The following is a 16,337-nucleotide window of genomic DNA, read 5'->3' on the forward strand; positions in this document are numbered from 1 at the left end:
ACAAGATTACCTTAGGCATGAAAGACTCTCATGGATCCTCACATGAAGGGTAGTGATGCAATTCTCATTTTGGAATTCTTGCAAGTGTTAATGCAATAACATGATAACAATGAATGGCAAACATGAATCCATAATTGAACGAAGAATGCTTATAGACTACTCAATATGTTTATCACTCAAATTTAGAATGATTTGTTGAGAATATATTAGTCCATTAGGATTATGAATGATATAATATGTGCTTTATATAGGGATCACATGGTATTTTAAAATGTAGGTTGACAAATAATGATCAAATTCAAAGATCAAGATTGGATCATGAATGATGGAGGTTGACACTCATAAATATTCAAATTTGGGCCTCTTTTGGAGGAACTAGGACATTGGATGTCCTTGTCTACTAAAAAGGGAGCCAACCAAGGGAAAAATAATGTGTTAGGGTCCATAACATAGGACCTAGTCTTGGAATTAACAGTTGACAATGATTACATTACATATTTAACAATTAAATTACAAGGTAGAATAAGGCATAAGCATGATTAAAATGATCTAGGTGAAAGAATACTAATGTGGGTGCCAAATAGAGTGTGAAATTTTAAAGGCATACAATTTATGACACGACTACATTCAGCCCCCACTTTAGTGAGAGTATGAACTTATCCTCATACTCATGATAAAGGAAGAAGAAATAGTTGAGAGAAAGACCTACTAGGGATATGTTAACATCAAGTTAAGATAAGAAAGCTATCAAGCTTAGGATCCTATTAGCTCACACAAGAAATCTAAAGAAGGATACACTTGTAAAGAAAACACTATAAAAGTGCAAATACAAAATAAAACACAAATCAAAAAGAAAAATAAAAAGGTTCCCCAAAAATGTTAGTACCAAAACAAAGGCTCCAAGTCAACTAGTTGAAGAGACCTCAACATAAATATTGTCTCAATTTTTAAGTATCATCCTCAAAATTCTATTGCAACAACACAAGTGAAATTATAGAAAGAGACAAGAGAATACACCAATGCGATGAGATTCCATGGTCCATCAACTAGCAAGTTGTGTTATGTTAGGGTTCCATAGACATGCCATGAGTTCCATAGGCCAAAATGCTGTGTTATGTTAGGCGATGAATGTTCATGATATGGATACCGTTGGCCAACGAGTTGTGTTATGCTAGGTGATGAATTTTGATGACATGGATTCCGTTGGCCAACAAGTTGTGTTATGTTGGGTTATCCATGTATTATAAAAAAATGACCAGACTAGCAAGCCACACTATACTAGGAGATAAACGCCTAAGGGAGCATAAACAAAAAATGATGATCAATCCAATAAGCCATGCTATAATAGATGTCCAATACCTTAGGGAGCTCATAAACATATTCAACAAAGGATCAAGCTATAAATTTATGTTATGATAGATGATTAGGATGAGTCTTATGATGCTACTAGCCAACAAGATGTGTTATGCTGGATGATTCATAGACCATCAACGCATCAGGTAGCATAGACAAGGATAAAACTAGCAAGCCATACTATGCTAGATGATCAAGAAAAAATATTATTATAGGAAAATTTTCTAGAGATAGATTGATAACCATGCCTTAAGGGCCATCATGAAGAACACAAACCACTACTCAAGGGGTACATCAATGGACACAACAAGAAAAAAGGAGGCTCATATGCCCCCCTTAAGATGTTAGTATACTACTATGTTGATATCTTAAGGAAAAGAGAGATCCATAAAAAAGATACACACCTTCAATACTAATGAGATAGCCTTAAAAATAATGCATGCATCTAAGCTAGGAAGGATACACACCTTGAAAAAAGGAAGATATCATCTTAAAGGATACATCTTGCAACAAGGGTAAATGGATCCTTATCAAGGATACATAGTTATTGAAAAGTCAAAGAGAGGGGGAGGATCCTTTTATAAGGATATATAACTCCACAAAGAGTAAAGATCCTAAAAGAACGATAAATTTCTAAAACTAAGGGGGAAAGAATATCTTTGCCAAGAATGCTCACCTTCCCAAAATAAAAGGAGAGGGGATTCCTTATGAAAGATGCACACTTTCAACTCCAAGGAGAGATCATCATGTAAAAGAATATACTTTCAAGAAAGGAAGAAGTCTAATAAAAGATGCACACTTCCAAGAAATGAGGAGATCCTCATGAAGGATGCAAAATTCTATGCAAGGAGGGGATCTTTAAAAAATATACATCTCCAACAAAGAGAAAAGGGATCCTTATTGAGGATATGTGTTTTTGAACTACTCTTGTCCCCTAGTGCATAAGAAAGAGTATTTATACCATAGACTATTATGTTTCTATCTAGGTATGATTGTACATGAAATTGTACAACCATGAATGACAATGAGCCTTCAAGAAGGTGAGATACTAATGTCACACAGTGAGGAGAAACATAATAGAGAAAATTTTATTTAATTATGTGACAAACCAAATGAAGAAGAAGTTGAATGCCACTTTTATAGGAATAATTCCATTACTAGGGATTTTTCTAACTTCTCTCTTAAAGGCTAAACAATCAGTAGTAGTATGACCATACATATAATGGTAAAAATAAAAAAATAAATTTATGTGGTCATCTTGTTGAGATTCGTAATCTTTTAGATGAGGAAGAATGAATGAATGGTGTTTTAAGAGTCTTAACAAGGTTTGGTCTTCTCTAGATAAAGGAAAATGGTTAGGCACTATTCACATGCCATGTGAAGGAAAGTTAGTTTGTATGTTAGGAGATAATAAAGGAAGGGGTAGATGTAAGGGATAAATAGGGAACCCTACACCATCTCTATAATAATAAAAATTTGATATCGATTGAAACCTTGATTCCTTGTTCCATATGTCCAAGACTATATAAATTATATCCTTTTTTAGAGAGTATGTTAAAGTCATCATTGATATCATGAGTATAATACCATATATCCATAATCATTTCATATCCATGATCTCACCAAAAACCATAGCCCAAATAAAATTATGTAACTCCCCAAAAAATAAAATCAATTCCATTTGCACTAGAAATGACTCTAATACCATGTAGAAATTAGCCAAGAAACTAGGAAAAATGAAAGCAATATATAAAAGAAAGTTGGAAAAATAGAGTATTGATGATTGGGTGAGTGATTAATGCTGAGGATGGAGGTATATATAGGAGAATTATCCTATCTACCCCTATAACTAACTTGCCACATAAGCGCCACCTAAGCATGATTAATACACTAATACTACTAAGGTGTTTATTGTTTATCCTTCTATTTCTAGTTAAAGTTCTTTAATATCAAGTAGTTTCCCTTCCTATGGTCTTACCCATTGAGAAATATATATGGTCATGAAATTGAAGTTCTCCAATTATTTCCTTCCATGGTGGTACTTATTAACCATTTTTTACTATGTTTAGACCATGGTTAACACCATCATAATCTATGTAATGACATTCATTAAATGGTCTCACCTCAAGCATTTATGTTGAGTTTGTGAACCCTTAGTATAAACTACATACCATTAGTTACAACATAGGTCTTGTATAAGATTATTTAGACATGTAATATAATAGATAATTTGTTGGAACTTCCTTGCATATTCATTAATTATCTCAAGTTATAATCATGGGATTTTAGTTCCATTTACCCAACATGATTGACTCTTTTGACACTGCATTTAATTGTTATTGGCTATGAGACATGCATGAGTCACATCAATTATGTGTGTTTGTTCTAGTTAATTATACAATGACTACACATGCTCTAGTGAAAAATATATAATTATTGTGTAATATCTACATAACCAATAGATGTCAAGTTAACATGATGACATTAAAATGAATTATAGGATTTATGGCAACACCAACATTTCCTTGACACAAAATTATATTATCATTTAAATTATCATCGTTGATTTATTTTTAAAGTAGTATTAATTAATGTCCTACCCCTTGTTTTAGACAATAGGAATTAGGTAGCCCCTCAATGATATGTAGTGCATCAGGTAGAATTTTTAATGTGACCATTGATGTTGGCACAACACACTCTTTGGTACCGCACGTGTTGGGGGAGATTGGACCTCATGACCTTGTGCCTACGATGTGAATCTCTCACTAATCAAGCTATACTCCCAATGTTAGTTAATGTCCTACCCTCATTTATAACTAAATATTACAATATATTTCAAATCATTTGAGAGGTCATGATTGATAAATATTTAGAGAGTATGCTTATTTGATAGTAGTTTATTTATGTTCCAAGAGTAGTTTAAGAGGATCCATATTAATGAAAACATTTAGTTCTTTATCTTGTTTACATATGTAATTTGGAGTTTTATCTAAAATAATAGAGGTCATTGGTTTATTTCTTAGTACAAGCCAACACTCATAGTACTTTGTGACAAATATTTGGGCCATTAGTGTTGACAATGTATAGATTTGTTGAGGACCATGTGTTGTTAATTCTCTTTAATTATCTTATTTTATATTGAATCAAACTACATGTTTTATAAAGATAAAAGTGCAAATGAGATTCCTGTTTCTATTAAACTCTCTTAGCTACTCACATATGATCATGTTTCTCACCATTTTTTTTAGATCAACATACATCACTAGACTTAGATATTGAATGATTGCTCTAGGATTCTAGGGTTGAATCTTTTTGAATCAACATTTCAAACTTATCTTTAGTAAAAATTCTCTTTTTAATGCACTAATATTTATTTTATAAATTTTAATTTCTATTTTATATTTATTTTAAACCATATTTTATCATCTGTGGTGAACAATTATATCATCAGTAGCAAAACAAATAATGCAAGATAATAGAATAAGTACATGTATTCATCATTAGTTTATTCTTGTATAGATGAAATTAAATAACATGTGTTAGTATTTTATTCACAAATTGATTGTGTTTAACATTAATTTACTTAAATATCCATTTTTCTCAAAACATATAAATTTAACAACATAGTTATCTAAGGCATCCAAAGAATTAAAAAACAAGAGGATTCTACTCTAAAATCATGATTTAACAGTTTTTTTCACAATAATATTATAAATTCTAATAGTATTATAATAATTAAATATATTAAGATTCTTTATTGAATATCATGTCTTAATAAAAAATATAATTTTATCATTTAAAAACTATTAAAATAAAAAAAATTCACCAAATTTCTAATGCACACTTTTCATATTACTCAAAGATAGAATGGAAGAACATGGATATTCTTAAATTGTCAAAGTTGTCAATCAAATAAAAATTTATATGGGAATAGCATAGATAGTGATTGGGCTTCTTACTGTGTAATTACAATAGCTCCATGTCAAGGAACCTGAAAGCAATGTGTTGGTAACAATAGATCGACCTTTAATTGTAACATTATATGATAACTTTTGGTTTAAAGAAGAAAATGATAATGTGTTTGGTTCAATTTTCACATCTATTCCGGAGGGTGCAGATACACTAGCCTTGTATGTACTTTTTGCAACTCCTACATTAGTAACTCCTACATTAGTAACTGTTCTAGGAAATTCAGCTTGAATAGGTTCTCCTGGTTTAGCAACAACCATGATTGAAGGGTAAATTCAGCTTGAATAGGTTCTCCTGGTTTAGCAACAACCATGATTGAAGGGTAATTAAGTTGTCTTCCTCCATTTTTAGATGGCTCTATAGAGTCACAATTACTAAAGTCCCCTATCACCAGAGGTAATGTGGTATCATTGTAATCTTCTCTACAAAGAAAATTGATGTAATCATCTAGGGTTGCATCAAACACAAGCCCTAGATTAGTGGCCATAATTGGATTAATTTGCCCAGCCCCATGCCCAAATTCTACATCTCCATTTCCAGCCAATGTTGGATCCATTATAAATACTGCATCATAAGTTAAATTAGTAAATATTTAAATTAAAATCTTATTTTTTAAGTTAAAAATGGAATTATAAATTTTTTACCTTATTATAAATCATTTGGACTAATAAATAAGGGTTAAAAGTAGATTACCCTTATAACATTACAAACTAAGATTTCAAATATAGAATATAGATGAAATTGAAAATATATAGCAATATTTATGAGTATATATATTGAACATGTTTAATGAGAGGTGAATAATAAAATACTTGTAGTCATTAGAGCTGATTTGATAGCAGTACGAGACCAATCATTATGATGTGACTTAACAAATCCTGCAGCTCCTGCAGTGTGTGGAGTTGACATGAATGTTCCAGATATTGTATTGAAGTCAGGGAATCTTGTCTCTTCTATATTGTGAGTGAGTGGTGCTTTTTTTGACCAAGATGCTAGAATGTTTACACCTGGTGCAGTAATATCTGGCTGAGCAATGATGAATACATTATATCAAGTTTTTTCTAATGGAATATTTATGTGCTATAACTAATTTATATATTTTTAATATTTTTTAACGAAATACATAATAGATGAAAATTATAAATTCTAATTGACTTTAATATATGAAAAAAAGTGTTATCAATTATCCTATAAATTAAAATTTTAATTCAAGTAATATTATAGAAAAACAATACCTTAAGAATGTCAAAAGTGATTGGATTGTAACCCCGAGATGAGAAGGAAGCAACAATGGGTGCTGGTGCTTTAGGAGTCGTAGTTTTGTGAATTATCGCAGTAGGAGAGCTAATAAAATGTGATCAACAATAAGAAATTTATAGTTTCCAATGTTAACACATTTGTTTACTTACTGTAAAAATATTTATTTAAAGAATACTTTTATATAAATTACCTAGTAGAATTGATGTAAGAAAAAACGAGGTCTGCTTGTTTAGTTGATATCACTGTAGTTGGACTAAGCCATGGAAAAGCTGTTTCATTAAATCCATTTAGTATTAAAATGAGGCCGGCACCACCAGCATGAAAAATAGAGTGATCTGGTGCAGTTAGAGAGGAATAGCAAAGAACTATGTTTCCTTTCACTTTTGTGTGATTTAGAGTATCAAATCTGCAAGTCCTGAAAATTTCATAGAAACAATAAATTGTGAGTTTTTTAATAAAAGCATAAATAAAATAAAATATGGCTTTTTAGGGTAAAAAAAGTCTAAATTATATATTTTATTACCTTGAATCATTTGAATTAAAACCACCAGAAACATTGGCAATATTACCTCCATATACTAAAGGATACCATGGTTGCTCCATTGTATATGTGTTTAAAGAAGTTCCCTATTAAGAACAAAAACAAAAACGATGAACTTAATTTAGAATTCTCTATATTCTATTTTGGGAAAGAAATAGAATAAAATGGGTGGATGTTTATAAATTACCTCTATAGAGATGTTGTTTCCTAAAAGAAGTTGAGAATCCATTTTACGATCAATGGTGCTTGCAGCCACAGTTAGAGACCATGGAGAATAATTGATAACTGATCTCTTGTCAGGTCCAGTATTTCCAGCTGAATTTGCTACCAAAATTCCCCTCTTCATTGCATGAAATGATCCAATAGCAATGGAATCTTCAAAGTATTTGGGACAGAAATGATGTCTACACCATCATAGATGGCATCATCAAATGCTGCAAGAATGTCTGCATCGGTACATGTGTCGTCAAAAGTAGAAACCCAACAAACCTTGTACATAGCAATCCTTGCACCAGGGACTCCACCTCTTGCATCTCCTTGAGCAATTCCATAAAGACTAGCATTTTTTATATAATTTCCAGCAGCAGTAGAGGAGGTGTGTGTTCCATGACCTGTTGCATCTCTTGGAGATAGAAAATCTTCTTTAAATATTGGACTCGATAAGCTGCGATAAAACTTTGCTCCCACTAGTTTCCTGGTGATTCATCCATATTTTTAGCTACACTTTTCATTTAACAACATGATGAAAAACTTAAAAACGGAAAATATGTAAAGGCATATTCTCATATAGGGTGAGTGGATGTTACAAGTATGGTATTCAATTGACTAATGAAAAGCTTAAACAATGAAATGTCTACAATTTTTTTGTGCTGTTATAATTTCTATAATATGTATTGTTATCTAATAACATTTTACTGGACCAAAAAGGTACAGTATGGAGTATGTTAATATAAAAATATGAGTAGGAATGAATCTTACTTGTTGCAGGCAGGGAAATCTGGTGTTGTTTGGCATCCACCTCTCCATTTGGATGGCACTGGACCAAATCCAACGTCATTAAAACTCTCTGATTCTGGCCATATTCCTAGAATGCCACATCAACATGAAAATTAATAGCTAAAACACTGTAACTTGTTGAAAAAGTATATAACATATTCTAAACTAAAAGATTAAACAATTTGGTTTAAGATAGTTTCACCTGTGTCCAGAACACCAATGACAATGTCGCTTTGATAATCCAAATTACTGTTTTGTGCAGATGCAGGAAAGCCAATAAAATCCCATGATCTGGTGGTTAAAACTTGCAGGTGCTTGCTTTCAAACACCGAAACCACACCATCCATATCTCTACATAAAAAGCATAGATATAAAATTCCAGTCTTCAACTTTCCCAATAATGACAAAAATTGAAAAAAAAACCTTTTAAAAATGTTTAATTTTAACAGGTTGGCTACACCCACGCTGATATTTTCAAGAAAAGGAGTGATCTAGTGGAATTTTGACAACAATGTAAGGGGATTCATCATTTTATTTTGTTTTTTCTCTAGCAGTATAGATTTTGTTGGGCTTCGTTCTGTTTGTGTTTTTTCAGTTATTTTATTGACTTGGTTCTACTACTGCGTGGGTGTGCTTCTCTAACACCCTCTTTCTAATTACAACAGGTTGTCTGTGTCCATGTTAATATCCTCAAAAAGAAGAGGAGCAATCTTGTGGAATTTTGCACATCAGTGCAAGGGCCATTTGCCCTTCTTTTATCTTTGATTTTAGCTGCATAGACTTTGTTGGACTTGACTCTGATTATATATATATTTTTTTTTTGGAGTATGCTATAGACTTGGTCTTCTTAGATTGTGTGAGTCTACTCCTCTAATGTGTTCCTTTGATTTTAATATTAAGACTTTGTTATGACAGGTTGGTTGTGTCCATGCTAATGTCCTCCAAAAGAAGAGCAGTGATCCAGCGGAATTATGACAACATTGTAAGGGCTATTTACCCTTCTCCTTCTAACTTGCTTTAGCTGCATAGACTTTGTTGAGCTTTTCTGATTATATTTTTCAAACTAAGCTATCGACTTGGTCTTCCTAGACTTTGTGAGTTTACTCTTCTAATATCCTATTTTTTAAATGTTAATACTTTGTTATGACAGGTCGGCTGTACCAAGCCAATGTTCTCCATAAAGAAGAGTGATCTAGTGGAATTCTGACAATAGTAAAAGGGCCATTCATCCATCTCCTTCTAATTGTATAGACTTGGTACTCTCAGACTTTGTGGGTGTGTTCCTTTAACATCTTGCTTTGTTTTTAATGTTAGATTTTGTGAGTGTACTCCTCTAATACCCTTCTTTGTTTTGAATGTTAAGACTTTTTTTTAAGACTGATTGGCTGTGCCCATGCCAATATCCTCAAAAAGAAAAAGAATGATCCAGACGAATTCTGATGATAGTGCAAGGGCCATTCACCCTTCTCCTTCCAACTTTCCTTTAACTGCATAGACTCTATTGAACTTGATTTTTGATTGCTATAGACTTGGTCCTCTCAGGCTTTGTGGGTGTGCCCCTTTAACACCTTGCTTTGTTTTTGATGTTAGACTCTGTGGGTATGCTCCTCTAACCCTCCTAGTTTTGACTGGCTGGTTATCCCCACACTGACATCCTCAAAAAGAAGAGTGATCCGGTGGAATGCTGGCAAGCATGCTGAGGGTCATTCACCCTTCTCTTTCTAACACTTTTTTTTAAAGCTGCATAGACTTTGTGGATACACCCTCTTTTGTTTTTAAAATCATACAATTATCTTTTATCAAATAAAATTATATAAGAAATATTCATTAAAAAGGTTTTAATTTTTATTTTCACCTAAGAGCTGCTCTACATGGGATGGAGAAATCATGGCAGCAAATCCACCGAAACTCTTCCAATAACTATACTTCAACGATTCCTCTGCTGCATCCCGGCTTCAATAACAATATTACAATTATGTATGATCATGTTAGCATTTTAATCAGAGTTCAATATAACAACCACTCATTTATTTTGACAACCCTGGTCAAGCATGACAATAGATTATAGGATTAGTATAATAACCTTCCATGCACAGATTCAAGCATATCAAGGTGCAATCCAGCAGCTGTTGTGTAAGAATGCCCATTATCTTCTGATGGAGCATTGCCCATGTAAACAACATATAGCTAATTTCACACAGCCATTGGTCAATCAGCATGCTGAAAATTTAGTTAAACATAATACTAAGTTTATAAATATCATGTAGTAGTGTAAGAAGTAGAAGAATTTAAATATACCTTTGTATCTTCCTCTGAAGACACTGCCATGCAAAACATTTTAGAATGCAACATTATCAGAAAGAAAAACATGGAGAAAAGAAGATAGCTTATGCTGGGGGCGGCCATGGCAGTTGCAGTGCATGTCATTATAGAAAACTCTCACACAAAACTAAGATGAAATGAGTCCCTGTTTATAGAGGCTGTTGATGCTAAAGTGGTTCGATCCCACGACCGCATGTGTTAGGACGGAAATTCCATCCCATCTGTATTGATGCTATTGAGATAACTCTGTTCTCTATTTTATGTCGATGATCTTGGGAAAGGTGTTCATTTTATGTGTAAAACAAATGCAGAGGTTTGGGGATTATAGGTAATGGAGTCCGGCATGTTCAGGCGGATATGACAATATTCTTAACGAGAAAGGCAAGGTGAAATCGATGATAATAAGATAGTAGTATTTATGTTTAGGATTGTTTATGGATTTATCGTATGTTTTGGATCACACATTGATCTATTATCAAGAAAAGGGCAATGGAGGATTAAGTTGCAGACATGATCTTAAAAAGAAGTAAAGGGAAGGGAGGATGATGGGAGAAAGTGGTAAAAAAAATATCAACAACAAATCTAGAAGCAATCTAATCAGAATCTATTTTATTAACTAATAATATGATAAATATAAGAATATTTTAGAGACGATTTTAGATGGAAATGACGAACCTGAATAAAGATTGTTCATACTTTCTGAGGGACTTATTATTAAATTGGAAAACTTATTTTTTAAATTTTTGCTATGTTTCCGTGCGTTGCCCGTGTTTGATGGTTTTTTTTGGGCTCTACCCGTCTGAGGGGTGATCCCGTATCCCCCTATTTTTTTTGTGAATAGTGTAATTTTTTTATTAATCTAATAGAATCCTGTTGCCTATTCATCAAAAAATATTAGAGATATAACATAATATTAAATATGAAAAAGTTAAAATCAAAATCCAAATACCATATACTTTAATACGAAGAATTTAATGTTGAGACAATTAATCTAGAAAAAAAATATGTTTCAAAGGATATAGTATTTTTTTAATCTTTTGATGTCAACTCATTAATCTTTTGAAGTAAGTTATTACCATCTAGTATCTTGTAATCAATGTCATACTAGGAACTTATGAAAAACTTCTTCTAGAAACTACTTTGACATAGGCCATGTTGCTCCATGAAACTTAGTCTAAGAATAGACAATGTTACACATCTATCTCCTATAGTGATACTAGCTGAGATTGATATGAGTTATGACAAATAATGTTGTTCAATGGTTTTTATGTTTAAGAATCATTTGCATTGAGACTTATAGTTTATTTTTTTCTAGGGGAGTGGTTGATAACTTGGCTTGTCTTAATAACAAGTCAAACTTGTAGCATCTTGATACCTTTATGTATTCACATAAAGCAAGTAATATAGTGCATTGAATATGCCTAATGATGTCAAAATGACATTTCAATTGTAGTGTTCTTGATTATTCTTTCAATTGATCTTTTTATTTCTTTACAACTCTCAAATCCTTTCATAATGACAATGGAATGTTTATATTTTGTAGATGTCCCTAGTCCCTCAACCGTAGGTATTTGGTATGCAAGCCAAAAATATAATGTTCACCTTTTGAAAAAGTATTATTAGGATAAAAGATATGAATTTTGATTTAGGTGATCTATACCACATTGTCTAGCTAGTCCATGGATAAGACCATGCAATGTAGCCTAGTATAAGATGAAGAGAGATCTAAAGAGTAGACTAGTCCTTACCAAGGAAATTGATATATAAATTTTGATAATAAGACTAATATTGGGGTCTATTTATATTCCAAGGAAGTGAATTGAGCATGATGAGAATACATTTAAATAATAGTGCCTGATATTGATGCATTACATATGATCAATGAGTATTCCCCTTTCTATTGTGATTCAAAAATAAAATAAAAGAACACCATCTATTTTGAAAGATTTAAATTTACCACAAACCACAATTAACAACCTTCCATGATAGATAGATGATGTTAATAAGTTTTGAATCTTGTTTAGATATTTTTTTAGCAGGTTGATATGTTTGGTGCAGAAATTAAAGATTTGAGCACTAAATATAGGATACAATTTATGAGGCAAGTGTACTATACAAGTGGATCCATTTTGGCACTAAAACTTGTTTGAGTAAGATTTTTCAATTGATTTTGAGACAACAAAAATATAGAACATCCCCAATTGCAATATTTGTGGAGTTTTGAGGGTGTATCAGCATGGTGTCATCGGAACATAGGAGGTGATATAAAAATAATTTGAACTACCATTCAATGGAAATGTGGGAATGTTCTTTTATAAGATATACATCGAGAAGTAAGGATGCTTGGAAAGGAACATGCATAATGAGGAAAACGTATAGAGGATATTATCCCATATTGGATGGGGAGATGTATTAGTATCATGAGAAAATAAACCAAAGGGGGTGAGGACTAAAGAGACAATATTCATAAAATAGAGGAGAGGATATGAGGTGTTAAAAATTCAAGAAAGAGATAAAGGATTTGAAAAGAGAAAAAAGATATAGGCATTTTTTTTCAAGAAGGTGAATATAATTGTTATAAAAAAGATATTTTGGAGAAGAAGAGAAGGCACATCATAGAGGGACAACACGGAAGACAAAACAATGGATACACGTCTTCATGGTATGAGAGTAGCCAATTGAGCTTCAAGAATTTAATAGAGAGAGAGAGATGGATTCAAGTAGTGTGTTGGTTAACAACTTTGCTCTTTCTTATTTTACGGTGAATGACTCATGTATACTTTTTTTGAAAAGGAAAATGAAACCAATAGTTGTGTAAACCGATTATTGGTTTACCCTCGACATAAGGGTGCAACTTATCGTAAGATATTCAATGAATTTTTTAACATACAAAAATATTAACTTCAATTTTAACCAGTTGGTGAGAAAAGGCATTTCAAATTCATTAGTCAACACCACATGAATGCTATGAAGATAAATACTATTGAGCACAAGATGCCACTGAGAGGGAAGGGGTGAATTAGTGATTTCTAAATTCTTAAAACTTTTACCTCCAAGAGAGATTAATAGTTACCAACTTAAGAACCAAGCAAACCTACCGGTAAGATAAAACTAGACAACACAATTCAACCACACAAATGACACATCACATAACACCAGTATATACGAGGAAAACCCAAGATGAGAAAAATCTTGGTGAGAAATGCCGCTGGAGTCTACTGCTCCAATCCAGCCTCATAGTGAAAACCTTCAATAACAACATTTAAGGCACCAACCCAAGTACCACTCCTTCTTTAGGGTACCAACCCAAGGAACACCAACCCCTAATTTTAGGGCAGCAATCCAAGGAGCACCAACCCCTGCATTGAGCTCCAACTCAGCGATCTATCTTGTACATAATCAATTACAAAAGTAATAGTCAGATTACAAATGAATCTGGTAACCACTGCATACACTTTATCCAACCAGTTTCTCACCTCCTCTATGTCACCAATTTACTTCTACTCTTCTTTCTATCTCCTTCTTAGTCTCTCTGCTCACCTTCACTTGCTGCTTCTGATAATGGTTCTACTTCTACCTATTGAATGAACAATCAGAACATAAACCTGCTACCAGTTACTCTGCTCACCGGGTTATCCTTTCTCTACTCACCACTTGCAGGATCTTCTCTCCATACACATGCAACTACTTCACTCTCCACTACCTTCCATTTGGCATGAACACTATCGGTTCCTACCTCTACAACACACTTTGCAACTTTCTAGTTTATTTGATCTTGCCGGTTAAGCCACTGTTAAACACTCTCACCGGTTTAACCTTTCCTGCTAGCTCTTTTATTCAGATGCTAAGTTCCTTGAATCTTCTAAGTATTATCTCTTCTTTTCTCTATTTAGGATCACTCTCCTTCACCATTCAACATCATCAAATACGGTCTTCTGCCTTCATAATTATTACTAAGCTTTCCTGCCAAAACACAACTTCAAATTGTTGGCATGCAAAGGTTTTTTCCATTGATCACAAGGTCAATCAAATCCAATCTGATCTCGTTCTGCATGAGGATGAACAACATGTAAGCAATCGGATATCTTCTACCATATCTTCTTCCTTCCAAGGCACATTTACTAAACTTAGCAAACACAAACTATCCATTAGCAAGGATCAAGATCAATCACCATAAATGGTTCTGTAGACTGCATGACCCACCTCATTCTAGACCTGGACACTCTGCATCGATCGATGAATCCCATCGATCACCTCTATTCAACCTTCCTTGAACCGCACACCTGTGCAATGTCTCCCATGATTTTCACAGTCAACATTAAATATTGACCAAATACCAACAACCTCACTGATACGACACTTCATCGACCTCTACAAGATTGTCACTTCAAATCCACGTGGAATCCCTGTCGGTATCCATCTCAGCTTAGACCTATGTGTTGGTTCAGATAGGATCACCGACCAAATACTCAACCAATGCACACCTACTAGACATCTAACCCTACTAGTTCTCTAACCTTGATGGTACGTCTTCCCTTACCAATTAACCTTCTTGCCTTCTCCTTCCTTGTGCCGGTGGATCTTGTTAGCTCGGTCATCAACCATGCCGGTCCTCAATAGAAATCTAGGGTGACTCACCATGTGCATCTTCAACAGATTGAGAGCACTTCACTTTTGTCTCTCTGTTCACTTGGTTGTATGTCGGTATCCACCTTGTTTACCGATTTACAAGTTTCTACCTTCATTCTAGTAATGTGCATGATATCTCTATGCCATCCATCTCCAACTCTTATGCACCTGTGTTAACACCACTTTTCATCTGCATACATAACTCCATGTGTGCAATTGTAGAGCCTTATCTTCATTTGACTGGTTCTCTTCTCAACCGGTTTGCTGAGGAGGAAAGATCACCATCTTAACTCTTCCTTCTCTGCCTAGGTAGCACATCATATCTTCAAATGCTGATCTGGTGTACATCTCTGATCTCAATGTTAGGAGCCATCCTCGTCTTTCACTTTAGTCATATGGTCTATGCATCCAATCACCTGCCTTTCCTTACTTTGACTAACTTATCTCGAAGATTCATGATGTATGCCATGTATGTTGTAGGATAAGCAAGGTATTACCATTTACCGAAGGGGAGGAATAGACGAATTCACTTCAAATGCTAAATACTAGTGGAGGAACATCTATGGCACCCGTCGATAATGATGTGACTTCATTGAAGAGAGGATAGATCTCCAACTTGACATATGTCCTAGTACCTTTTCCATATGTCATCTTTGCTCACTGAAGCAATACACACTCTGTCAACACTTTCTCTTTCTTTGTGGGAATCCTACTAGTTAACCTAAAACTACTAACGTATTGGTTCTAGTGCTAACCCTTCATTAGATCATACTGTAGTGAGTTTTACCATTCACATGCTTTCTAGTTCCCATCACTCACTAGTCACTTCTATTCATGCTTGTTCAACATCAGCATGCATACTCACAAACTGGTTCCTTCTTCCCAATACTGATATGTAAGCCAGTTACTCCAACATGCTTACTGTTGGCATTATATACTCAGATGAGAATGGTAGATGTTGTCATTGATGGAAACAAAGTGGAAACAAGGTTCAACAAGGTTTCACAGGTTCAATCAGCAACAGACTTCACCTACCAGCACCGGCAAATACTACAAGTCTTATTCACATCGGCATCCAGTTTACACCGACAACAGATCATACCGGCATCCAAAGCCGACTTGGCAATAGTACTGATTATGAAATGTAAATTATAATTGTATTGCCAACATAATGTATTGTAAAGACTCATATATGTATGAGATCTTGTAGGTCATTTGAAATGAAGTAGGTAATGAAATGTGTGTATGTAAGTGGTATATGTGATAA

The 16,337-nt window shown here is 33.6% G+C and overlaps 1 protein-coding gene across 1 annotated transcript; it reads right to left on the bottom strand.

The window, feature by feature from the left end:
* Positions 1–5,518: 5,518 nt before the first annotated feature.
* LOC131072351 (cucumisin-like) lies at positions 5,519–10,546 on the bottom strand. Its single transcript, XM_059208320.1, has 12 exons — positions 10,418–10,546; positions 10,203–10,306; positions 9,975–10,072; positions 8,322–8,468; positions 8,102–8,207; positions 7,620–7,817; positions 7,311–7,527; positions 7,106–7,209; positions 6,773–6,997; positions 6,558–6,666; positions 6,135–6,348; positions 5,519–5,886 (listed from the first exon to the last, which is right to left on the bottom strand). Exons 1-12 carry the CDS (start codon positions 10,544–10,546, stop codon positions 5,519–5,521), a joined length of 2,019 nt encoding a protein of 672 aa, XP_059064303.1.
* Between the last annotated feature and the right edge of the window lie 5,791 nt (positions 10,547–16,337).

This window comes from Cryptomeria japonica, chromosome 7 (assembly GCF_030272615.1).
Source record: "Cryptomeria japonica chromosome 7, Sugi_1.0, whole genome shotgun sequence".
Classification (NCBI taxonomy): domain Eukaryota; kingdom Viridiplantae; phylum Streptophyta; class Pinopsida; order Cupressales; family Cupressaceae; genus Cryptomeria; species Cryptomeria japonica.

What these genes read in the sequence shown, in the direction of transcription:
- LOC131072351 (XM_059208320.1), bottom strand. Translation starts at nt 10,546, where the DNA reads ATGACATGCACTGCAACTGCCATGGCCGCCCCCAGCATAAGCTATCTT. An exon ending in CTTGAATCTGTGCATGGAAG is followed by an intron (nt 10,073 to 10,202) that starts GTTATTATACTA and finishes TTGTTATTGAAG; the next exon opens with CCGGGATGCAGCAGAGGAAT. An exon ending in TTTAATTCAAATGATTCAAG is followed by an intron (nt 6,998 to 7,105) that starts GTAATAAAATAT and finishes TGAAATTTTCAG; the next exon opens with GACTTGCAGATTTGATACTC.